The 25248-nt window shown below is 41.4% G+C and overlaps 1 protein-coding gene across 3 annotated transcripts in view; it reads left to right on the top strand.

Moving 5' to 3' along the window:
- The window catches only part of GMPS (guanine monophosphate synthase), a 112469-nt gene that overhangs the window by 6631 nt on the left and 80590 nt on the right, over positions 1-25248 (top strand). For 2 of the 3 annotated variants that reach the window (XM_082840348.1, XM_082840347.1), the window contains exon 3: positions 10192-10320. In XM_082840348.1, the coding sequence (XP_082696474.1) occupies positions 10276-10320 (45 nt within the window). In that variant the 5' untranslated portion in view covers positions 10192-10275. Of the gene's footprint in view, positions 1-10191; positions 10321-11676; positions 11849-25248 lie in introns of those variants that run through there. The other variant, XM_082840349.1, reaches the window with a different exon arrangement.

Here is a 25248-nt window from a genome sequence, read left to right as displayed (position 1 = left end):
AGAGAGAGAGAGAGAATTTAACTGGAAGGATATTGATGGCTTCCCAGAATCAGTGGAAGGCTGGGAGACCTAGCTTAGCAAAAACACAGAAACCAATGCAGCTTAAGGCTTGACAGCAGGAGTTATAGCTATGGATTTATAGGAAAATTTTGAAAAAAACTGCTCCAGGCCTGTGATCTCTGAGCTTCCAGCGTTTCCTGGGCTCTATTACAAAAATTAATACCACCATCTAGTGGCCTCTTCCTAAACCTGTGTGTAGTTGCAGATTTCTTGACTGCTTTTCCAGTTCACTATCATTCATATGCTAGTGGACTGGAATCTTCTATATATTCCTCAGAATTTTTTAATTGCTTTTTTCTTGGGGGGGTAAGGGGGATCAGGTTTACTGAGGTATAATTTATGTACAGTAAAACTTTAGTGTACAGTTCTATGAGTTTGGATAAATATAAACCATTTTCACAAATAGTTGTGTAACCACCATCACAATCAAGATATGGAATAGTTTCATCACTGCAAAAAATTCTTCTGTGCTCATTTGAAGCCAGCCTCTCCATCCAGCCCACAGTCCCTGGAAACCCCTGATACGTTTTTTTCTCCCTATAGTTTTATCTTTTCCAAAATGTCAAATAAATGGAATCGTACAATATGTAGCCTTTGAGTCTGGCCTCCTTCAGTCCACATAATGCATTGGGATTCATCCGTGTTGCTCCCTGTATTGATAGTTCCTCCCTGAGTACCCCCCACCCCCCATTGTTTTTGGCTGAGTAGCCTTTCATTGTATGGATGTACCAACGTGTGTTTATCCATTCACCAGTTCAAGAACATTTGGACTATTTTCAGTTTTTGGAGATTACGAATAAAGTCACTATAAACACTTGCATATAGGTTTTTGTGTAAATAAAAGTTTCATTTCTCTTGGGCGCTTACCTAGGATAGGATTGCTGAGTTGTATGGTATGTGTATATTTAACTTTATAAGAAACTGCCAAAGTATTTTCTAAAGTAGTTGTGCCATTTTGCACTTCTGCCAGAAACATTTTTCTCTGCTTATGACCTTCTACCTGTTTTTCCAATATTGCCACATTTTACTTAAAATTTTTTTCTTCTCTCATTTTATGGGATTTCAGAAGGCTGGGAAAATGATACCAAAATATTTAAAATAGCATATCATGTTTATTAACTATTTGTACTGCCTAATTTGTGAATTTTGTCTCTACCTTTCTCAATTGGGGTCTTGGTAATTTTTGTTTTTATTTATTATAATGTGCTACATATACTTTAGAGATTAACATACCTGTTCTTCTGCTGTTAAAGTTTCCCTATCTCTTGTCATGTTCCAATGTACATGGTTTTAAAAATTAGGACAGAGTATATAATGCTTTACTAAATCATTGGGTACCCACAATGTGCTAGGCAGTGGAATATAGTCTGAAAATAACTAACATTTTGTACAGTGTTTTATCATTTACAGAGTGCTTTCATATATATTATTTAATGCTATATAAGAAAATTAAAAGAGAAGAAACACAATTGAAACAGGAGGGAAAGGGGCAGGGTACAACATTTAAAAGAATGACATAGCCATTGAGGATACAATATAAATTGATTAGAACCAACTAGGTCCAAGATGGCAGAAGATTCGCCTTCCAGTGGACCTTGAGCCTCATTATATGCTCATTGTAATGCATTAGCACATGCTAAATGACACACCCACCAGCGCCATGACAGTTCTGAGGCTGACCATAAAAGGCTAAAAGGCAGGCAGTGGCCCAAATCCAGGAAACCCCTGCCCCTACTCCAAAATAGTTGTAATAATCTGGCCACTCATTAGCCTATGAAATTACCCAGCCCATAAAAACTAACCACCCCATATTTCGGGTAAAAACTAACCACCCCATATTTCGGGGCCTCTCGCCTTCTGAGATGGCCCACATTCTGTCTCTGCAGCGTTTTACTTCCAGGGCCGCTGTTGCTTTTTGAGATGAGAGCATTCTGTCTATGGAATGTGTATCTCTCTAAATAAATCCCTTCTTACTCATTACTTTGTCTCTCGCCGAATTCCTTCTGTGCTGAGACATAAAGAACCTGAGCTTCATGAAGTCCTGAGAGACCAGGTGTGCGATCTCAATTAAAAGACAGTGGGTTCAAGTCCCAATCTGGGTTTTGGCTGGGTTCGAGTCCCGCTTGAGTTGTACGATTTCACAATCACCCACAACCAAACATTCTTTTCATGTATATATTGTGGACAATTAAAGGGTACAGAGAAATGTCAAAATGAACCATAGAAGGACAGTCAAAAGATGTGTTGAATTGGCTAAGGAATGAAGAAAGTTGGAGAATGAGGTAACAAATGTGTGAGTGGGAGGCTGGCAAGTGGGAGGCTGGCAGTGGGAGGCTGGCAAGTGGGAGGCTGGCAAGAAAGGAAGGCCATTCAAAGAGTTTTGGGTAAACATTCCCTTGGGTATCTTTACAATATACTTTCACATTTTTAAATAGTCTTTTGAAATGCTGCTTACCTATCTTTTCCAACAAGTTTTTCCCAGAGAAGGAATTTTACTTTGGGCAACTAACACTGCCACTAGGGAAAGAAATCTTAGGTAAAATGGGGGTAGGTTTGAAAAGGCAGACTTTGTGAAGTTTCCCCTTTCAGGAAAAGCATCTACTCTTGTAACAGTCCCTAAGTAAATTTGGGCCACGCCGCTTTTTTTTAAGCCTCAGATTTGTGGTGTCTTGGTTGAACTGAGGCTCTGAATGTAGAGCTTATTACCAGGAAGATGCAGAAGTTTAAACACATCAAGCTATTGGTTACAAATTGAGCCCAAAATAAAGGCGAAACTGAGTCCCCTTAAAACTGAGCTCCCCTGCCAAATTTATGATTAACCTCTCTACCCAAAACTTGATTCCCTTTCTTGTCCCACTCCTGTCCCTCTCAGGATTGAGAAGTATCAAAGAAAAGGGGGGATTGAAACTGAGCAGGACCATGCAGGGCCCTCGCACGAAGGCCCCTCCTGTGCCCAGTTCTTTTTTGAAAAAAAGAAAAGGCTTTGGCCTCCTAGGCCTTCCCTGAGTTCCAAAGAGCAGACTCAAGCAATTAAAAGGAAGTGAAGGAAACAAAGGAAAAGCAGTTAAGAAACAATAGTTTAGTGATAAAACAGAGTCCCAGTTCCTTCTCAAGGGCTGTACATAACGATCTGACACATTGCGGGCCTCTCACTGCTGTGGCCTCTTCCGGTGCGGAGCACAGGCTCCGGACGCGCAGGCTCAGCGGCCATGGCTCACGGGCCCAAACGCTCCGCGGCATGTGGGATCCTCCCGGACCGGGGTACGAATCCGTGTCCCCTGCATCTGCAGGCGGACTCTCAACCACTGCGCCACCAGGGAAGCCCTGACACATATTTTGAGTTGTTCTGCAGGAACTAAGACCACCACCCAGGCGAAGGATGGTGGTTACCTTCTGAGCACAAGCACTAGGCCCCAGACTGGTTGGAACCAGAAGGTTGGTGACTGAGATTCCTGAAACACCACCCTGTTACTTCACCACCAACCAATCAGAGGAAAGGCAGGTACCCTGCAGTCCTCATCCCAAATGTTGCCTTTAATAACTCTATCCTGGGGCTTCTCTGGTAGCACAGTGGTTGAGAGTCTGCCTGCCAATGCAAGGGACACGGGTTCGAGCCCTGGTCTGGGAAGATCCCATGTGCCGCGGAGCAACTGGGCCCGTGAGCCACAACTACTGAGCCTGCGCGTCTGGAGCTTGGGCTCCGCAACAGGGGAGGCTGCGACAGTGAGAGGCCCGCGCACCGCGATGAAGGGTGGCCCCTGCTCGCCGCAACTAGAGAAAGCCTACGTACAGAAACGAAGACCCAACACACCCAAAAATAAATAAATAAATAAAAATTAAAAAAAAAAATAACCCTATCCTGAAAGCCATAGGGAAGTTCAGGGTTTTTGAGCATGAGTTGCCCGTTTTCCTCACATGGCACCTACAATAAACACTGTACTTTCCTTCACTACAACCTGGTGTCAGTAAATTGCCCTTACTGTGCGGCAGGTGAGTGGACCCAAGTTCAGTTCAGTAACATATGTACTTGTATAAGTATTATGATTCCTATTGCCAGAATACTAAATTCATGGACATTATGTAAAAAGTGATTTTGACATATGAAAAGAGCTTAAAGTCCTAAATTTAAAAATTCCATGTAGGGACTTCCCTGGTTGTCCAGTGGGTAGGACTCTATGCTCCCAATGCAGGGGGTCCAGATTCAATCCCTGGTCAGGGAACTAGATCCTGCATGCATGCCACAACTAAAAGTCCTCATTCCACAACTAAGGAGTCCGCATGCCACAACTAAGGAGTCTGCATGCTGCAACAAAGATCCCACATGCTGCAACTAAGACCCAGCGCAGCCAAAATAAATAAATAAATATTTTAAAATTCCATGTAAAGTGTTATCATTACTTATACAAGAACAGAAAACATACTACACTTCAAAACCTGAAGAGCTTCATTTTCTTCACCCTCACTGTGAGCTATTTTATGAGTTACCATGTTTCATGCTTATATTTTCAGTTTTTAATATATGAACATGCCAATAGCAGCATTATTCACAATAGCCAAGATGTGGAAGCAACCCAAATGCCCATAGACAGTTAAATGGATAAACGTATGTATATATATTTCATATAAAATAGAATTTTATTCAGTATTAAAAAGGAAGGCAATCCTTTCACATGTTACAACCTGGTTGAAACTTGAGGACATTATGCTAAGTGAAATAAACCAGTCACAAAAAGACAAATACTGTATGATTTGAGGTATTTAAAGTAGTCACATTCATAGAAACAGAAAATGGAATGGTGGTTATCAGAGGCTGAGTGGAGGAGGAAATGGGATGTGTTTTTTGCAGAATGAAAAAGTTATGGAGGTTTGTTGCACAACAATGTTGATATACTTAGCACTATTGAACTGTACACTTACAAATGGTTAAGATGGTAAATTTTATGTTGTGTATTTTTTTTACCACAATTAAATACATAAACACCCAGTGAATTTGTGCCATGAATTTTGTTAAGGATAACCAATTCAAAAAAATTCATCAAAATCATGGCACTGCAAACAGATGAAAGAAACAGTGGTTAACAGGGCCATTACTCTGCTTTAAAATGTGCCCAGTAATACATGTGGCTTTAAAGATTGTTTGGCAATGTATATTTTGAATATTTAATAAACAATAAAAGGCTAGAGCCAGTCGGCCTGGTTTGAATCTCAGTTCTGTGGTTTACTGTCTATATAACCTTAAGTTAGTCTCTCTCTCTGTCTTCTCAATCATAAAAGGGCAATGAGAAGATAATGTACCCATCTCATAGGACTGTTACGAGGATTAAATGAGTTGACATATGTAAGGAATTTAGAATAGGGCCTTGGCATATAAAGTGCTATGTAAGATTTACTACTACTACTACTGTTAAGGGTTTTCTTCATCACCAGTTTTAGAAATTTGTCAAAGGCAAGACACCAAAAATTGCATTCCTCCCTTTCCTAGAGATGATGAAGGGACAGGATTTGGCTGAATCAGTTCTCACCAGGAGGATGTCAGTTTGGCTCTAAGAGAAGGTGACCAAAATTTGAAAGAACAGTTGAGACAGAGGGCATAGCAGAGATAATCAATAAAAATATAATTATGATAATAACATTCAATGATCTGCTTTAATAAAATGTGACATTCAAAAATATGATTGTATCATATATGGGTGGTTATTTCATTACACAATCATCTGTTGCTTTATGAAAGGATTAATCATATGATTTTTAAACAATAAGCTTTTATGGTGTGTCTTATTTTTATTTATTATTTCAAACTTACAACAAAGTTGCAATAAAGAGCTCCCATAAACCCTTCTCTTAGAGCATTCAAGGTTTGCCAACTGACCCAATAGTACCCTTTATAGCAAAAGTTTCAATCTAGGTGCATGTATTTCTCTCAGCTTCAATCTAGAACAGTTACATATACTGACCTTCATTTTTTTAAGATTACTGTAGCTGATTGTATTTTCCAAGCATTGCACCACATTTGCAGTTCCACATGCTCTTCCAGAACCCTCTCCTTGAATCTGGACAGGCCTTGTGACTTATTCCATGAATAGAATGCAGAGAAGTAAACGGTGACTTCAAGGCTAGATAGAAAAGGCTGCACAGCTTCTACCTGGTTCTCACTAGTTCTTTCTCTGTCTTGCTCTTGTGTGTCTCTCTCACACACTCACACTCCCTGGGAGTCCTGAGCTGACCCATAGGAAATCCAGTTACTGTGAAGCTGTGGTAATGGAGAGACCACATAGAGACAGAGATGCCAGATGGGCTGCAGCTGTTCCAGCTCTCAGTTGTTGAGTCTCCCTGTTCAGGTGTTAAGAGATGTGAGTGGGAAAGCCTTCACATGATTCTAGCTCCCAGCCTTCGAGCCACTCTAGCTGAGGTCTAGTGGAGCTGTGCTCTGCACTGTATTAACTGACACATTAGGGCAAAGAACAGCTGCTCCTGCTGAACCTGTCCAAATTGTAGTAAAATGAATAATGCTGTTTCAAACCACTAGATTCAAGGGTGTTTGTTGCCAAGCAAGAGATGACTGGAAAAATTACAGACCTGTTATTTTTTTTTTTTTTTTTTTTTTTTTTTGCGGTATGTGGGCCTCTCACTGCTGTGGCCTCTCCCGTTGCGGAGCACAGGCTCCGGATGCGCAGGCTCAGTGGCCATGGCTCACGGGCCCAGCCGCTCCGCGGCATGTGGGATCTTCCCGGACCGGGTCACGAACCCGTGTCCCCTGCATCGGCAGGCGGACTCTCAATCACTGCGCCACCAGGGAAGCCCCAGACCTGTTATTTTTTTAAACGTGCCTCCATTTGGGTTTGCTTGATGTTTACTCAACCTTAGGTTATACATTTTAGGCAAGCAGTACTGAAGTAATACTATGGTTGTAATACTATGGTTGCCTCATTGCATTCATCAGGTGACACATGTTGATGATTTTTCCTAACTTTGACCACTTGCGTAACGAGGTATCCTCAAGTTATTCCACTGTAAAGTTACTATTTTCCTTGTATAATTATTATTTTGTAGGGAGATACTTTGAGACAATGTAAATAAAACCTGTTCTTGATCCTACTTTCATCCACGAATTTTACCATCCATTGATGTTTCTTGTCTGAATTTATTATTTGTGTGATGGTTGCCAAATGATGACTTTCCTTTTTTTAAAATTAATTTTTATTTTATATTGGGGTATAGTTGATTTACAATGTTGTGTTAGTTTCAGGTGTACAGCAAAGTGATTCAGTTGTACATATACATATATCCATTCTTTCTCAGATTCTTTTCCCATATAGGTTATTACAGAACGTTGAGTAGAGTTACCTGTGCTACAGTAGGTCCTTGTTGATTATCTATCTTACATAGTGTGTACAAATGATGATTTTCTATCTCAATTATTCCTTTGAACTTTATTAGTTGACTATTATACGGAACGGTTTTCTCTCCATTTAATCATTTATTTATATCATCAGAGACTGATGGATTCCTAATTTAATCAGAGAGTACAATCTGTTTACCATCACTATTTTGATATATTGTTCCAGATTTGGCCAGTAAAATCTTTTCAAAGTGACTCTGTGTCCCTCTGAAATGTGCCCATCATTCCCTGAGCACTTCCTAACTTCCTGGCACAAAAAGATGTTCCTGGTCACCTTGTCCCTGCCTCAGTCCTGAGATCAGCCATTTCTCCAAGAAGTCCTGGTTCTTCTTGCTGGAGACCAGTATTTAGAAAACAGTATCTGGGTGCTAGGTTTGCTTGTTGCTACTGGATGTTACTGTTTCCAGGGCTTTTCTTTGGACAGAGACAAGTGAACAGGTAACACTGTAGAGGGTGGTGAGTAATGATGAAGGGGAAAGGATTATGGGGGCACAAAAGAGGAAGAGACATCTAACCCAAGACTTCGGGGTTGTGGGGAGGGGAACAGAAATATTCTAGATAAAAGACATTTCTGTGCAAAAGGCCCAAGTCAAGAGAGATCATGTCATATTTAAGGAATGAAAGAAGTTTAATATGGCTAGAGAGTAGAGTGAGGAGGGCAGTGGTAATAACAGGCTACAAGGTAAATGGGCTGGTCAAATTTCCAAGTACCAAGTAAGCAATGTTAGAAGTTTTGGAGTTTATCCTGAGAGCAGTGGGAACCAATTAAGAAGATTCTGGGCAAAGTATGTATGATCAACTTTAGAACAGTTGTCTTTAAGTTTTTTTTTTTTCTAACCCACATACCATCCTAAAATGATTTTGAAAAACTATGTACTTCCTTCCACATTTTAAGTTGACATCTAATATTCTTCGTAAGTTTAAAAGTTAATTTTTTTGTTAATGGCAGATTTAAAATATTAAACATTTGAAAGATGAAATAAGATGACCATGGATTATACCTGAAATAAATATTTTATGATATGATACTCATCAAATCTGAAAAGTCACGTAAATTTTCTCTGTGGATTTTCTGAACTGTTTCTTTTAAAATGTATTGGTCCCAGAAACCACACAATTACATTTACAAGAATCAGCATCACTATTCTATGTTGCCTAAGTTGTTCTGAATTCAGGGCAATCTTCACCCTTAACCTTAATAATCATATAAAAATATTATAGGACAGGTAACAGAAGGAAGACCTTACAGGTTTAAGATGCCTCAACTAATCATTAAAACACTTCCACTTCTGCCAGAATGGAGTAACGAACTGGATGCACCCTCCTGGAAACAACAATAACAGAAAACTCGGACAAAATATATGCAACAATGGTTGCAAGATACTGGATATCAAGCAACAAAGGTCAGATCCCTGAGAGACAGGAAGCAAAAAAGATGAGCCCTTCAATTGCCTCAGCTTACTGCCTTGAGAGTCTCCAGATTAAAGAAATAAACTTAACCATATCAATAATCACATTAAATGTAAATGGTATAAACACTCCAATTAAAGCAAGATGTAATTATGTGCTGTTTACAAGAAACACTTTAAACATAAAGACACAAACAGGATAAAGGGTTGCAAAAGATATATCATGCCAAGAACCAGTCAAGAAAGCAGGCATGCTGTTTTGGACACAGTAGATGTCAGAGTGAAGAATATTACTGGGGATCTAAAAAATATCATTTCATAACTATAAAGGGATCAATAATGATTCTAAACATTTATAATCCTAAAAACAGAGCTTCAAAATACACAAAGCAAAAACTGATAGAACTGTAAGGAGAAACTGATAAAATCACAATTACCGTTGGAAATTTTAGTGACCCTCTTTCAATAATTGATATATAAAATGAACAGGAATTTAACAAGAATAGTCTTCAACAACGTTTTGTTTCAGACTTGAGTTTGGGACCCACTATGACATTTAACATCTAACTGAGGTTGTATACAGTGTTAGGGACCTGAAGCTCAGAAGAGAGAGCTGTCATGACATACAGCCTATTAAGGGGTTTTTAAGCAAGTCTCTCTGTCTCTCTCTCTCTCTCTCTCTCTCTCTCTCTCTCTCTATATATATATATATATATATATATATTTTTTTTTTTGTGGTACGCGGGCCTCTCACTGTTGTGGCCTCTCCCGTTGAGGAGCACAGGCTCCAGACGCGCAGGCTCAGCGGCCATGGCTCACGGGCCTAGCCACTCCGCGGCATGTGGGATCTTCCTGGACCGGGGCACGAACCTGCCTCCCCTGCATCGGCAGGCGAACTCTCAACCACTGCGCCACCAGGGAAGCCCGCAAGTCTATATTTTTAAATAAGTGCCCCAGGGAAACACAGGTGAATAAGATGAGAAGGGGGCTAGGAATGGAAATACTGAAGAAAACCAATACTTACGTTTCCTCCTATAGGAAAGATATACAAAGAGGGACAAGAAAAGGTGATGGAGAAAAATCATGGAGGTAAAAAGACACCTCTATGGTGCCCTGTAAGGACATACAGTTTCAAGAAGGAGGAAGGGGTGAATAGAGTCAAAAGCTTCAGAAGACTTAAGCTGTAAGGATTCTGGTACATGCTGACATTCTTAGCTGTAAACACAAGTGACTACTAGAATATATTTAAATTAGGCATTATCTAATACAGATGGGGTTTAGCCAATCCTTAATGCCGGCACATCACATTCCATTCCATTCCAGGTGGATGTTAATGCAATTCTCCTATTGGTTACCACACTGTTCTCTGGATTGTTCACTCAGACCTATCAAGAGAACACAGTCTCCATGGCTTTAGAAAGTTCAAGTATCCATTTTTCACCTCGAAGAAAGGTAAGTAAAATACTTTCCTTGAGTGTGAGGCCCAGGAGAGCCTTGGGCCTTTTGATCCTGTAAATATTTTACTAACAAACTGTTTATCCCTTCCCAGGTCAGGTACCCCTTACCTCCTATATAGAGAGGCAAAAGCACATAATCTCACTGGGCCTCAAATTTTTTATTAGTAAAAGTGGATAAGAACATCAGTCTTACTGCACTACTTCCACGGGATTATTTAGAATAAAATGAGTTTTTGGAAGTCAGGGCAGTCTCACTCTAGCTCCTTAATACCTGGACTAGAGCTTGACACACAGCATGAGCTCAGCAAATATTGGCCATATTATAATATTAACTGAATATCTGTTAAAAGCCTTTGTAAACGGAAAGCCGCCCCAAGTGTTATTTATTCCCCAACCCTGGTTTAGACCCACAGGTGACCAAATTCAAGGTACTGTAATACTTGCATTGACGGGTATCAGTGAGTAGCTGGAGAGACTACAGTTCCTCCCTTTCCCACAAACAATCCAAATAAAAATACTGCTGTGCAAACAGAGCTCTACTCCGTCGGTCCAGTTTCCCACCAGGTTGCCACTCCCAAACCCCTTCCTTTTGGAAATTCTGCACCCGCTGTAGAACTTTTGAGGGACCTAAGTGATCAAATGTCACTTTTAAGTCCACGTTGAGGTCACCACGAAACTCTTCAAAGCAGCCTTGGCCTCCCCCATGACCCGCAACCTGGGATGAGGCCGCACCACCGGGTAAGCGTTCCCCAGCGACCTAGCTCTCTGGAGGCCTCCTCTTCAGTGTCACCAGCCTCTCTCGCATTAAAGGCTGCGGGCCGGCGGGCCAACAGTAAGCGAACGGCGGCTTGGGTTTTTCTCCGATGCCGGCTTTAGCGGCGGGGGTGGGGCAGGGCGCCACCGGCCTTCCTCTCAGCGCCTGCTGCCGGGTACGGGGGCGGGACCGGGGCAGCTAAGAGGGGCGCCGCGGGCTCCTCCTCCAAAGGGCGGGCCAGACAGGGGCGGGGGCGCGGCCAGGCGCCGCAGGCCCCTCCTCTTGTGGGTGGGCAGGCCTGAGACCCGCAGGTTTCTTCTGCCGGGGGCGGGCCTCGGCGGTCCGGACGGACCTGGAGGCGGGGCCGGACGCCGAAGTCCCCTCCTCCAGAGGCGGGCTTATTGGGCTGCAGCAGCAGTGGCGGCGGCGGCGGCGGCGGCAGCTGCGGGTGTTCGCTGCTCGGCAGCCTAGCCACAAGGGCTCTGGCTCCTCCCAGTGGCCGGCCAGTGCGGAAGCAGGAGGCGGGGGCAGCGTGCGCGCTGCTGGTCTGTGCTCTCCCGCGGCGCTGGGGCCCGTGCTCCGCGACTGCTGCTCCACTCGGCGCTTCGCAGGCGGCCAGCTCCTCTCCGCGCCTCCCGCCCGCTCCTCGACCAGGCCTCCTCCTCAGCCCCGGCCCGTGGCGTCGACCCCACCGGCCCTCTCCCGCCCCGTCTCATCTCTGGCCGCCGCCGCCCCAGCCCCGATGGCTCTGTGCAACGGAGACTCCAAGGTCAGTCTCTGGCGTGGGGGTCCCTGCCTCACCGCTTCCGGACGGAGGCAAGGCTTCGGGGCCGGGGAGCCACCGCGCGGGGCCCTTCCCCGCCTCCTCACCCCAGCCCGCCAGCGGAGCCCTGCGGCCCTGGCAGCGGCGCGTCGGAGAGCCTCCAGTCGGGGCCTGTGGCATGTTTTCTCCTCGGGAGCGGCAGGTGCTTTGTTGATTTTTGTCTGCGTGTCGGGGTTCCTGCGCCCGCTGAGCTCCTGGCGTCGGGGAGGGCGTCAGCTTCCCGTGGTCGCGCTGCTGGCCCCAGCCTCCCCCGCGTCGCTGTGGGGCTCAGAGCCCGCGGAGCGCGGTCGGAGGGTGGGGGTAGGGAGGCGAGCGGGCGTGTGTGTGTGTGTGTGTGTGTGTGTGTGTGTGTGTGTGTGTGTGTCTGCCTGCCTGTTTGTCTGTGAGGGGGGCTTCCTCAGCCCTCACCCAGCCCCTTCGGGAGTCGGGCAGCCTTTTGTGGAGCTCCCGGGGCCCGCCGAACGCAGAGCGGGGTCGGGGCCTCGCGTGCGGCGTTGGAGCTGGGCGGGCCTCCAGTCTTCCCGCCACCCCGTTTCCCGCCTGCCCTCGGTGGGGCTCGCCGGGTTTCCCCCCTTGGGGTCCGCGGCGGCGAGACCGGCCCTGGATGAGGCCGCGTGACCGCGCGCCTTCCCCCCAAGCCCCCGTCAGCGCCTTCCCGGGGTCGGGGCCGGTGGCCGGAGGGTCGCTCACTCCGTTCCCTCCCCCCATCCTTCTCCGAGGGATGGAGCGTGTGTCCAGCCCCGCCCCCATCCCGCTCACTCCTTATTTTTCAAGTTGGTTTGCGATGGGACCCGCTCCCGGCGTTTGCGAGCCCCTTCCGGGACGCAGGCCGCCGCCACCGCGCCCGGGAACCGGGGGGGTCGCGAGTCCCGGGTGCGGGAGAAGTTAACTCAATGTGCCGAGTGGAGGGAGTAGTTTGGGCCGCCTCTGCGTTTCTCGTCACCTCCGACGCACTTCTTCAGACCCTCTTCTTTCGTCTCGCTTCTGAATCGAGTACCTTCGCTTTCACTTCTGTGTTAAAATTTTCGTTGGCCTGTAGTTCTCTCAGACCCGCACAATCAGTGTTGTCAGCGGGAACCCGCGCGATTTTGAATTGCGATTTAAGCGAAATTTACCTCCCACACGCTGTTTAGGGCCCGGCTAAAAGAAATCACTTCATTACGTTTCATTCAGGATGTGTGGAACTTTAAACATCAGGTGGGAATTGGTGTTCTAAGTCAGGTAGAATTGTCTTTTCGGCAGTATTCTCTTATAAAGGTGGTGCCTAGTCACATCTTAGTGGGTCCTCTCCATTAGTAATTGCTTACTCTCTAGTAAACAGTCAAATAAGTATTTGTTGAACAAATTAGTAAAGATTAAGGTAGCTGATAAACTCCTTTAAACCGAGGAAAACTAATGCTCAGACTAGTTGGAGCTCTTTCTCAAGATCATAAAGGGGAATGAAGACACGCTAACCCTTAGTTTTTGGCCTCAGAAGCTTATGTAAACCTCAACATACAGCTCTTTCCTGTACACTAGTTAACTTACAAAGCATTTTTCTTCTCCCTTTAATTTTGAGCCATAAAATCATTGAAAAGATTCATCTTTGTGCTGGTAGAGGAAATGACTGTGTTATTAGGAGGATTCAAACCTAATTTACAGACTTTGAAAAATATGTGCTGATTTGAAAACAGTATTTACACAAAATTGAGTGACAGCAGGAAGTTAAAAGATTCAGTTTCCAAGTTACCTGACTCCGGTGTACAGAACATACAGTATTCTTGCTAGCTGGTGTGGGTTTTTTTGGTTCAACTTGAATTTTAAAGAGAATCTTATAAGTTTGATATATCTGAGACCCAGGTGAATTGCTGGTTACCTTATTTTTATTTCAAGGTTCTTTATGTTTTGTAGCATAAGCAAGCATGTGTCTTCTTTTTTTTTCTTTCTTTCTTTCTTTCCCCCCCCCCGGCTGTGCTGCTTGGCTGCTTGTGGGATCTTACTTCCCAGACTAGGGATCCAACCTGGGCCCAGGCAGTGCAAGTGCCGGGTCCTAACAACCGGACTGCCAGGGAATTCCCATTGTTGTTGTCTTTTTTACTTTACTAACAATTAGATGTAAAACAAATTGAAAGCATTTTCAAGAGGAGCAATCCAGGAAAATAACATTTCATCACATCTATGATTATTTCATGAACTCCTAAGGAGGGGGAAAAAAAACCCTATAAGTAAGCCATAATATGTAAATACTTTCTGATGATATGATCAATGATGTGTCATTGATCATAAGAAACATTTAAGTAAAGAGATGTTTAAATATAGGGGGGGGTTGCAGAGTAAAGTAAGTGAAATATGATATTCTGAGAGGTCCACCCAGAAATCTAAGTAGGCATCTATTTTCCATAGCTTACCAGTGAAACCACCTTTCCCTCTGGTGTGGTACTGGACCCAAGCTTATGTTGTACATCTATTGTGCCTCTGACAGTTGTGTGTAAATCTTAGTTGATAAATTAAAGTGGGGAAAGAGCTCATTTTGATTCCTGTTCTGGTACATCTCAGTATTTTTCAGGGTTTTTGAAAAAGACATTTTTGCATGATAGAAATTAGGGAGAGACCTACCTAAATTCTGTAAAAGGATTTGGGCTGTTTTCATTAGTTTTACCCACAGAGTATCATTTTAGAGCTGGAAAGGACCTTTATGAGTTCTAGCTTCCTAAGCTGAAAAAACATAGCTGGCTTTTCTTTTTCTTGAGGGCTACTGTGGTTAACCATCCAAGGCAGAGATTATTCTTTTCCTTAAACAGCTGATATAATGTTATTTAGTTAAGATCTTATCTCACATAAACAAGAGCATAGGCAGTCAGCTTTTCTTTAAAAAGTTTTTACAACTATTCAGTGTTGTATATGAATATATGTATGTAGCAAACATTAGACATAGTAACTTTTTTCAGTTTTATTAAGGCAAGATTATAAGAGTAATGTTCTTTGGACTACTTGTCAAGTTTCCCACTTTTAGTCCCATCTAAGCCTTAGACTCTTTTTTTTAAAAAACATCTTTATTGGAGTATAATTGCTTTACAATGGTGTACTAGTTTCTGCTTTATAACAAAGTGAATCAGCTATACATATACGTATATCCCCATATCTCCTTCCTCTTGTGTCTCCCTCCCACCCTCCCTATCCCATCCCTCTAGGTGGTCACAAAGCACCTAGCTGATCTCCCTGTGCTATGTGGCTGCTTCCCACTAGCTATCTGTTTTAAATTTGATAGTGTATATATGTCTATACCACTTTCTCACTTCGTCCCATCTTACCCTTCCCCCTCCTTGTGTCCTCAAGTCCATTCTCTACATCCGCATCTTTATTCCTGTCCTGCCCGTAGGTTCTTCAGAAGCTTTTTTTTTTAGATGCCATATATATGTGTTAGCATACAGTATTTATTTTTCTTCTGACTTACTTCACTCTGTATGACAGTCTCTAGGTCCATCCACCTCACTACAGATAACTCAGTTTTGTTTCTTTTTATGGCTGAGTAATATTCCATTGTATATATGTGCCACATCTTCTTTATCCATTCATCTGTTGATGGACGCTTAGGTTGCTTCCATGTCCTGGCAATTGTAAATAGAGCTGCAATGAACATTGTGGTATGTGACTCTTTTTGAATTACGGTTTTCAGAGGGTATATGCCCAGTAGTGGGATTGCTGGGTCATATGGTAGTTCTATTTTTAGTTTTTTAAGGAACCTCCATACTGTTCTCCATAGTGGCTGTATCAATTTACATTCCCACCAACAGGGCAAGAGGGTTCCCTTTTCTCCACACCCTCTCCAGCATTTATTCTTTGTAGATTTTTTGATGATGGCCATACTGACTGGTGTGAGGTGATACCTCATTGTAGTTTTGATTTGCATCTCTCTAATGATTAGTGATGTTGAGCATGCTTTCATGTGTTTGTTGGCAATCTGTATATCTTCTTTAGAGAAATGTCTATTTAGGTCTTCTGCCTAGTTTTGGATTGGGTTGTTTGTTTCTTTGATATTGAGCTTGCAGGAGCTGCTTGTAAATTTTGGAGATAAATCCTTTGTCAGTTGCTTCATTTACAAATATTTTCTCCCATTGTGAGGGTTGTCTTTTCATCTTGTTTATGGTTTCCTTACCTGTGCAGAAGCTTTTAAGTTTCATTAGGTCCCATTTGTTTATTATTTTATTTTATTATTTTTTTTACGGTATGTGGGCCTCTCACTGTTGTGGCCTCTCCCGTTGCGGAGCGCAGGCTCCAGATGCGCAGGCTCAGTGGCCATGGCTCACAGGCCCAGCCGCTCCGCAGCATGTGGGATCCTCCTGGGCTGGGGCATGAACCCACGTCCCCTGCATCTGCAGGTGGACTGTCAACCACTGCGCCACCAGGGAAGCCCTGTGTTTGTATTTTTTATAGAATTTTTCCTGTAATTGATATCTAGTGTTATAGCATTGTGTTTGGAAAAGATACTTGATACGATTTCAATTTTCTTAAACTTACCAAGGCTTGATTTGTGACCCAAGATATGCTCTATCCTGGAGAATGTGCCGTGTGCACTTGAGAAGAAAGTGTAATCTGCTGTTTTTGGATGGAATGTCCTATAAATATCAATTAAATCTATCTGGTCTGTTGTGTCATTTAAAGCTTATGTTTCCTTATTAGTTTTCTGTCTGGAGGACCTGTCCATTGGTGTAAGTGAGGTGTTTAGGTCCCCCACTATGATTGTGTTACTGTCGATTTTCTCTTTTATAGCTGTCAACAGTTGCCTTATGTGTTGAGATGCTCCTATGTTGGGTGCATATATATTTATAATTGTTGTATGTTCTTCTTGGATTGATCCTTTGATCATTATGTAGTGTCCTTCCTTGTCTCTTGAAACATTCTTTATTTTAATGTCTATTTTATCTGATATGAGTATTGCTACTCCAGGTTTCTTTTGGTTTCCATTTGCATGGAATATTTTTTTCCATCCCCACACTTTCATTCTGTATGTGTCCCTAGGTCTGAAGTGGGTCTCTTGTAGACAGTATATATACGGGTCTTGTTTTTGTATCCATTCAGCCAGTCTGTGTCTTTTGGTGGGAGCATTTAATCCTTTCACATTTAAGCTAATTATCGATATGTACATTCCTATGACCATTTTCTTAATTGTTTTAGGTTTGTTATTGTAGGTCTTTTCATTCTCTTGTGTTTCCTGCCTAGCGAAGTTCCTTTAGCCTTTGTTGTAAAGCTGGTTTGGTGTTGCTGAATTCTCTTGGCTTTTGCTTGTCTATAAAGATTTTAATTTCTCTGTTGAATCTGAATGGGATCCTTGCTGGGTAGAGTAATCTTGTTTGTAGGTTTTTCCCTTTCATCACTTTAAATATGTGCTGCCACTCCCTTCTGGCTTGCAGAGTTTCTGCTGAAAGATCAGCTTTTAACCTTTTGGGGATTCTCTTGTATGCTATTTGTTGTTTTTCCCTTGCTGCTTTTAATATTTTTTCTTTGTACTTAATTTTAGATAGTTTGTTTGATTAATATGCATCTTGGTGTGTTTCTCCTTGGATTTATCCTGTATGCGACTCTCTGCTCTTCCCGGATTTGGGTGGCTATTTCCTTTCCCATGTTAGGGAAGTTTTCAACTATAATCTCTTCAAATATTTTCTCAGTCCCTTTCTTTTTCTCTTCTCCTCTGGGACCCCTGTAATTCGAATGTTGGTGCATTTAATGTTGTCCCAGAGATGTCTAAGACTGTTCCCAATTCTTTTCATTCTTTTTTCTTTATTCTGCTCTGCTGTAGTTATTTCTACTATTTATCTTTCAGGTCACTTATCCATTCTTGTGCCTCAGTTATTCTGCTATTGATTCCTTCTAGAGAATTTTTAATTTCATATTGTGTTTTTCATCATTGTTTGTTTGTTCTTTAGTTCTTCTAGGTCCTTGTTAAATGTTTTTTTGTATTTTTTCCAGTCTCTTTCCAAGATTTTGCATCATATTTACTATCATTACCCTGAATTCTTTTTCAGGTAGACTGCCTATTTCCTCTTCATTTGTTTGGTCTGGTGGGTTTTTACCTTGCTCTTTCATCTGATGTGTGTTTCTCTGTCTTATAATTTTGCTTAATTTACTGTGTTTGGGGTCTCCTTTTCACAGGCTGCAGGTTCATAGTTCCTGTTGTTTTTGGTGTCTGCCACCAGTGGCTCAGGTTGGTTCAGTGAATTGTGTAGGCTTCCTGGTGGAGGGGACTAGTGCCTGTGTTCTGGTGGATGAGGATGCATCTTGTCTTTCTGTTGGGCAGGACTGCGTCCGTTGGTGTGTTTTTGGGTGTCTGTGACCTTATGATTTTAGGCAGCCTCTCTGCTAATGGGTGGGGTTGTGTTCCTATCTTGCTGGTTGTTTGGCATAGGGTGTCCAGCAGTGTAGGTTGCTGGTTCTTGAGTAGAGGTGGGTTTTAGCATTGAGATGGAGATCTCTGGGAGAGCTTTCCCCGTTTGATATTACGTGGAGCTGGGAGGTTTGTGGTGGACCTGTGTCCTGAACTCAGCTCTCCCACCTCAGAGGCATAGGCCTGATGCCCAGCTGGAGCACCACTACCCTTTTGGGAAGTCTGACGTCTGCTACCAGCATTCAGTTGGTGTTCTGTAGGAGTGTTCCACATATAAATGTATTTCTGATGTATCTGTGGGGAGGAAGGTGATCTCCATGTCTTACTCCTCCACCGTCTTGAAGGTCTCTTCCTAAACCTTAGACTCTTTTGGAGTAGATGTAAGACCTGCCCTACCACCTTCACTGAGATGTTGACTACAGTATATCATACTTGAGTTAAAGGTTTTTTATTATAAATACTTACTGATTACATGTGATATAGAATCTTTAATGACATCTAATGTTGAAAATTTAAATCTGCCATTTTCAAATTTAAGTTTTGAACTGAATGAAAAGATGATCTGAGATTTTTATTTGGGGTTCATTGAGAATGGAAAAACTATCCTTCTATGATAACCCTATAGTACATTTTTTTCAAAGGTCAAAGTTGGATATTTGTTTTTCCTCCAGATTTTGTCCTGTCTGTTAAGGTATTCATCTAGAATGTAAGAGCTGTTACGGGCAAAAGGAATGTTTTTTATTGTTTTCTGTTCTTAGACTTGAAAGGTTTTGAAATTCCTCCAGGAACCTCGGATCACCTTGGGCCAGCTTGTCTCTTAAGGAAAATAATTGTCTTTTAAGAATTAAAAAAATACATAGTTTTGTCCTATACTTGTTCAAATGTGTTTGATACTTTTTAAGGCTATTTAATGAGTTATATTTTAAAAGATGCCGTTTGAAGTAATGAATAATTATTTGCTATCCAAAACAATGGAGTTTTTTTTTGTTAAGGTACTTAAACTGTTTTCATGCCTCCTTCTAACCTAAACTCTGTTTAGATGCTCAAAGTCAATGAAGTCCTCAGGGTTCATATGTGATTCTGAAGCACTTTATGATTCTGAAGCACTTTATGAATCAACAAAGAAGTAATAGAACTTAGAATCTTTGTATCACATATATAGTTTTAGGTTGTATAGAATGTTCATCTCATGTAGAATTGGTTTGGTTTTTTTGTATTTGTTTAAGAATCACGGCAGTTCAAAAATAGCTTTACTGTAGTAATAGTGTGATATTAGTTAGTTTTCTGGTTGGCTGACCCTTGCCATCCCTTCGGGTTCATGGTTTTGAGGACCCAGGAGATGCTTTATGTAGTTATGTCTATGAATTCCCTCATGTAGTCCACTACAACTTGATAGGGAATAAGGTCGTTGTTTATTGTAGTGTGACCATATACTCTTTGTGTAAACTGGGGCACTTGAGCATAAAAGGAGATGCTAAAAATAATTTAAATTTATAATAATTGCTGTGAAATGTCACCAAATAAAATAAATATTTGCTGTATCGTGTAAATCCAATTAAATAAATAGCGAAACTACTGTAGCATTAAGTGCAGATTACTCTCTCTGTACATTATGCACAGGAATACACAGAGTCTCTTTCCTGTATGTATTTCACGAACACCTTACAAACACCTTACATATCCCACTGACCCAGCTGATGGAGGCCTGGAGGTTATGCGCATTTTGCAAGCTGAAGAATAGCTGTGGCACAACTAGCATGTACACCAAGTGGCTGGCCGGGACAGCAGCTTCAAACATTCTGCTATCAGCACCCACATCTGGATAGAGTTAGTGTCCAGGTGTACTTCTTTGATCAGGAAAGGGTCAGGAAAGAGAGAGATGGGTTCTCAGTGGTTGGTTTTTAGATTGAACCAGAAGTTGAAGTGAGAACTCTGTTAACTTCACCTGTACTCCACAGAGTACTAGGCAAAGCCATGGTAGAAGGTGGAAGTATAAAGTGGAAATATAACAAACCCATACTATCTTACTTTAATGCAGTTATTCATAATAATATTTAAAAAATGAAAAACATGAGACAATTGTTAAGTTGGGTGGGATGTGGGAATAACAGCTCTAAATTAGTACAGTCCTGGGCAAACTGGGCCATGTGGTCACTCCAGTTATAGAGTACATATCATCCTGAATTTGGATCTTGATTTCTCCAGTGACATGTATTTAAAATTTGGCTAAAATTCAAGCCTAATGTATATACATTAAAATATTTTTTTTCTGAATTAGTAACTATTCTGGGAGTTATTCTAAACTTCTTAAAAATTAAGTGTCAGGACTTCCCTGGAGGCGCAGTGGTTAAGAATCTGCCTGCCAGTGTAGGGGACGTGGGTTCGATCCCTGGTCTGGGAAGATCCCACATGCTGTGGAGCAGCTAAGCACATGTGCCACAACTACGGAGCCTGTGCTGTAGAGCCCGTGAGCCACAACTACTGAAGCCCGTGTGCCCTAGAGCCTGCACTGCAACTGCTGAGCCCACCTGCCACAACTACCGAAACCTTCTAACTTTAGGGCCCGCGTGCTGCAACTACTGAGCCCCTATGCTGCAACTACTGAAACCTGCGTGCCTAGAGCCCGTGCTCTGCAGCAACAGAAGCCACCACAATGAGAAGCACGCGCACCCCAACGAAGAGTAGCCCTCGCTCGCTGCAGCTAGAGAAAACCCACGTGCGACGACGAAGACCCAATACAGCCAAAAAAAAAAAAAAATTCAGTGTCAAATTACTTGCTTTCTAAAACTTGAGAACCAGTAATGTTGAAACTGTCCAAAAGGTAAAATAATCTGCTCTAGTCTGCCATAACATTTGCAGAGGATGTTTCCCAAACCTTTAAAATGGCCTGGACATGTAAAATTCCCTATTTGTCCTGTTTGCCAACAGGTGAACAGAATCCTTTTTATTCTCAAAACTCAACGGAGGTTTACGTAAAATTAAGTCACCCTCACCTTGTTTGTAATTTGGAGAACTAATTCTTATTCTCTGAGTTTCGTTGTGAATGTAAATCAGGGACTCCAGAATTCTAAAATCCGCTTTGGACAACTTTTGGGTGAACAGTCCCTAATTAATTTGGGAGACTCTAGATGCATAAAAATGGTTGTGGATAGATCATTGTTTTGGTGTGTTATTGGTGATGGTGAAACTTTTTTATGCTGTGATTTTTCCTGCTTTTAACATTTCATGAAAAATTTCAGACAAGCAGGTTAAAAGAAATTTTAGTCAACATTTGTGTCCACCACCTAGATTCTACCATACTTTTCTCAAAAAAATTTATTTTTGTAAAAGCTTAATTCAGATATAATTCAAATACCATAAAATTCTGCCCTACCCCCGTTTAAGTGGCACAATTCAATAGTTATTAGTATATTCACAGATTTGTGCAGCCATCACCACAGTCTATTTTTAAACATTCTCATTACCCCCAAAAGAAATTCTGTATCTAAATTAGCAGTCAGTCCTCATTCCCCCCACCTGCCGCCTCTCCCTCCCAACCCTAGGCAACTACTAATCTATTTTCTATAGATTTGCCTACTTTGGACATTTTATATGACTAGAATCTTACAATATGTGGTCTCTTGTGACTGGCTTCTTTTATTTAACATAATGCTTTCAAAGTTCATACGTCTGGTAGTATGTGTAAGTACTTTATTCCTTTATTAGCAAATAATATTCCATTGTATGGATATAGCACCTTTTATTTATCTATTCATCAGTGGATGGACATTGGGTTGTTTACATTGTTTGGCTATTATGGATAATGCTGCTATGAATATTCCTGTATAGGTTTTTATATAGAAATAATTTTTCATTTCTCATGGGTATATACCTAGAAGGGGAATTGCTGGGTCATGTGGTAATTTTATATTTAACCTTTCGGTGAACTGTCAGACTGTTTTCCAAAGTGGCTGCAGTATTTTACATTTCTGACAGCAGTATATGAGGTTCCAATTTCTCCACATCCTTGTTAACACATGTCTTTTTGATTATAGCCATCATAGGGAGTATGAAGTGATATTTCATTGTGGTTTTGATTTGCATTTCCCTACTGAAGGATTATCATGAGCATCTTTTTGTGTGCTTATTGACCATTTGTATATTTTATTGGAAGAAATGTTTGTTCAGATCTTTTGCCCATTTTGAAGATGGGTTATTTGTCTTTTTACTGAGTTGTAAGAATTCTTTATTTTAGTGACAGGTCTCTTATCAGAAATATGATTTGCAGATATTTTCTGCCATTCTGTATGCTGTTCTTCACTTTCTTAATGATGTCTTCTGCCAAACAAAAGCTTTTTTAAAAAAATTTTTTTTAAATAGGCCTAGCTAATTTTGTTTATTTACTTATTTTATTTTTGGCTGTGTCAGGTCTTAAGTTATGGCATGCGGGCTTCTCTCTAGTTGTGGCGTGCGGGCTCAGTAGTTTTGGTGCATGGGCTTAGTTACCCTGCGGCATGTGGAATCTTAGTTCACTGACCAGGGACCGAACAGGCATCCCCTGCATTGGAAGGAGGATTCTTAACCACTGGACCACCAGGGAAGTCCCATAAATCTTCTAGTTTTCATGAAGTGCTACTTATTTTTTAAAATTTTGTCACTGTGCTTTTGTTGTCATATCTAAGAAACATTTCTTAATTCAAGATCCTGAAGAGTTTGTGCAATTGCCTATGCTTTTTAAAAGTTTTATAATTTTGATTTTTATATTTAGGTCTTTCATCTATTTTAGCTAATTTTTGTATATGCTATAAGGCAAGGTACCAACTTCATTTTTTAAATTTGTGGCTGTCCACTTGTTGCAGTACTGTTTTTTGAAAAAAAATATTATTTTACTTTTGAATGACCTTGGCACCCTCCTCAGAAATCAGTTGACCGTTTATTTTTGGACTCTAGTTCTGTCCCATTATCTGTATGTCATCCTTTTGCCAATATCACATTGTCTTCATTTTGTAGCTTTGAAATTGGGACATGTGAGTCTGCCAGCTTTGTTCTTCTTTTCTAAGCTTGTTTTGGCTATTCTGGGTCCCTTGACTTTCTGTATGAATTTTAGGATAAGCTTATCAATTTCTGCAAAGGATTTTGATAGAGATCACATTGAATCTGTGGATCAATATGGGGATTAGTACTATCTTAACAGTATTAAGTTTTCTGACGCATACATGGGATGTTTTCCCACTTATGTCTAAATCTTTCAGTAGTGTTACATAGCTTTTTAAGTATAGGTTTTGCACTTCTTTAGTCAAATTGTTTTATTCTTTTTGATGATATTGTAAGTGGAATTTTAATCTTAATTACATATTTTGATTGTTTATTACAAGTGTATACAGTTGATTTTTGTGTATTTATTTTGTATCCTACTACCTTACCAAACGTTTTTATTCTAATAGTATATTAATGGAACTCTCAGGATTTTCTTTATATAAGATCATGTCATCTGCAAATAGAGATAGTTTTACTTTTCCTTTCCATTCTGGATACTTTTAATTTCACTTTCTTGCTTAATTGCCCTAATTGCCTTAATTTCTTGCCTTAATTGCCCTGCCTAATACCTCATACTTTTGCTTAGAAGTGATGAGGGCAGAAATCTTTGTTCCTGATCTTAGTTGAGGGGAAAGCATTTAGTCTTTACCCATTAAGTGTAATGTTGTGGGTTTTTCATATATGCTGTTTATCAGATTGAGGACATTTCCTTCTGTTCGTTTGTTGATTGTCTTTATTATGTTAAGATGTTGGATTTTTGACAAATGCTTTCTCTGCATATATTCTGACCATCATATGGTTTTTGTTCTTTATTGTGTGGATACGTTAGATTAATTGATTTTGGGATATTAAACCAAACTTGCATTCCTGGGATAAATCTCACTTGGCCATGGTGTATAATCCTTTTTTGTAAGTTGCTGGATTTGGCTTGTTAATTTTGTTGATTTTTACATCTACATTCATAAGAGATAATGGCTTGAGGACTTCCCTGGTGGTCCAGTGGTAAAGAATCTGCCTTCCAATGCAGGAGACACGGGTTCGATCCCTGGTCATGGAACTAAGATCCCACATGCTGCAGGGCAAATAAGCCTCGGCGCCACAACTACTGAGCTCATGTGCCACAACTAGAGAAGAGAAAACCTGCATACCCCAACTAGAGAGAAACCTGCGTGCCGCCGCGAAAGATCCTGTGTGCCACAACTAAGACCCGATGCAGCCAAAATATGGAAAGAAAGAGATAATGGCTGGGAGTTTTCTTGTGATGTCTTTGGTTTTGGTATCAGGACAGTACTCTGGCTTCATAGAATGAGTTGGGATACCATTCACTTTTTTTTTTTTTTTTTTTTTTTTTTGGCTGTGCCCTGCGGCACGTGGGATCTTAGTTCCCTGACCAGGGATTGAACCCGTGACCCCTTCGGTGGAAGCCGGGAGTCCTAACCACTGGACCACCAAGGAATTCCCTACCATTTACTTTTTACTAAACTTGCTTTGTGTGATCAGTTTTTGGACTGAGACCCTAGTTTACATTTTAGTGGATCATTTTCATATTAATGCATTACTGTATTGAACTGTGAGATATGTTCCTTCCAAGTCCAACATCTGATTGGGTAAAATAAGGCACAAGACTTAGAGCATCACACTGAAGAAGATAGCTCTTTTAGAGGTAATTGGTATACTTTGAGTGGATGTAGCTTGGGTTAGACTAAAAATTTTTAGGGATAAAAGTATAAACTTTTAATGGATGATTAATCAATCCACATAAGTGGATTTAACTTGATAGGTTTTTGGTTTTGAAACAGGAGTGGCTCTTAGGTTTGAGTGAGTGTTGGCCTTGTTATTGACACCATGGCAGAGCTTGACCATCCAGTGCCCCTGAAGGCTGAGGGTAACAGTTGCTTATTGTAATGTTGTCTTTCAGTTTGTGGAGAGAAATGGTAGTTTGAAAAAGGTCACAAATAGGTGATTTATT

The sequence above is a fragment of the Leucopleurus acutus genome (assembly GCF_964270905.1).
Source record: "Leucopleurus acutus genome assembly, chromosome: 5".
NCBI lineage: Eukaryota > Metazoa > Chordata > Mammalia > Artiodactyla > Delphinidae > Leucopleurus > Leucopleurus acutus.
The sequence above is the reverse complement of the archived record's forward strand: the minus strand, read 5'-3'. Positions and strand labels throughout refer to the sequence as shown.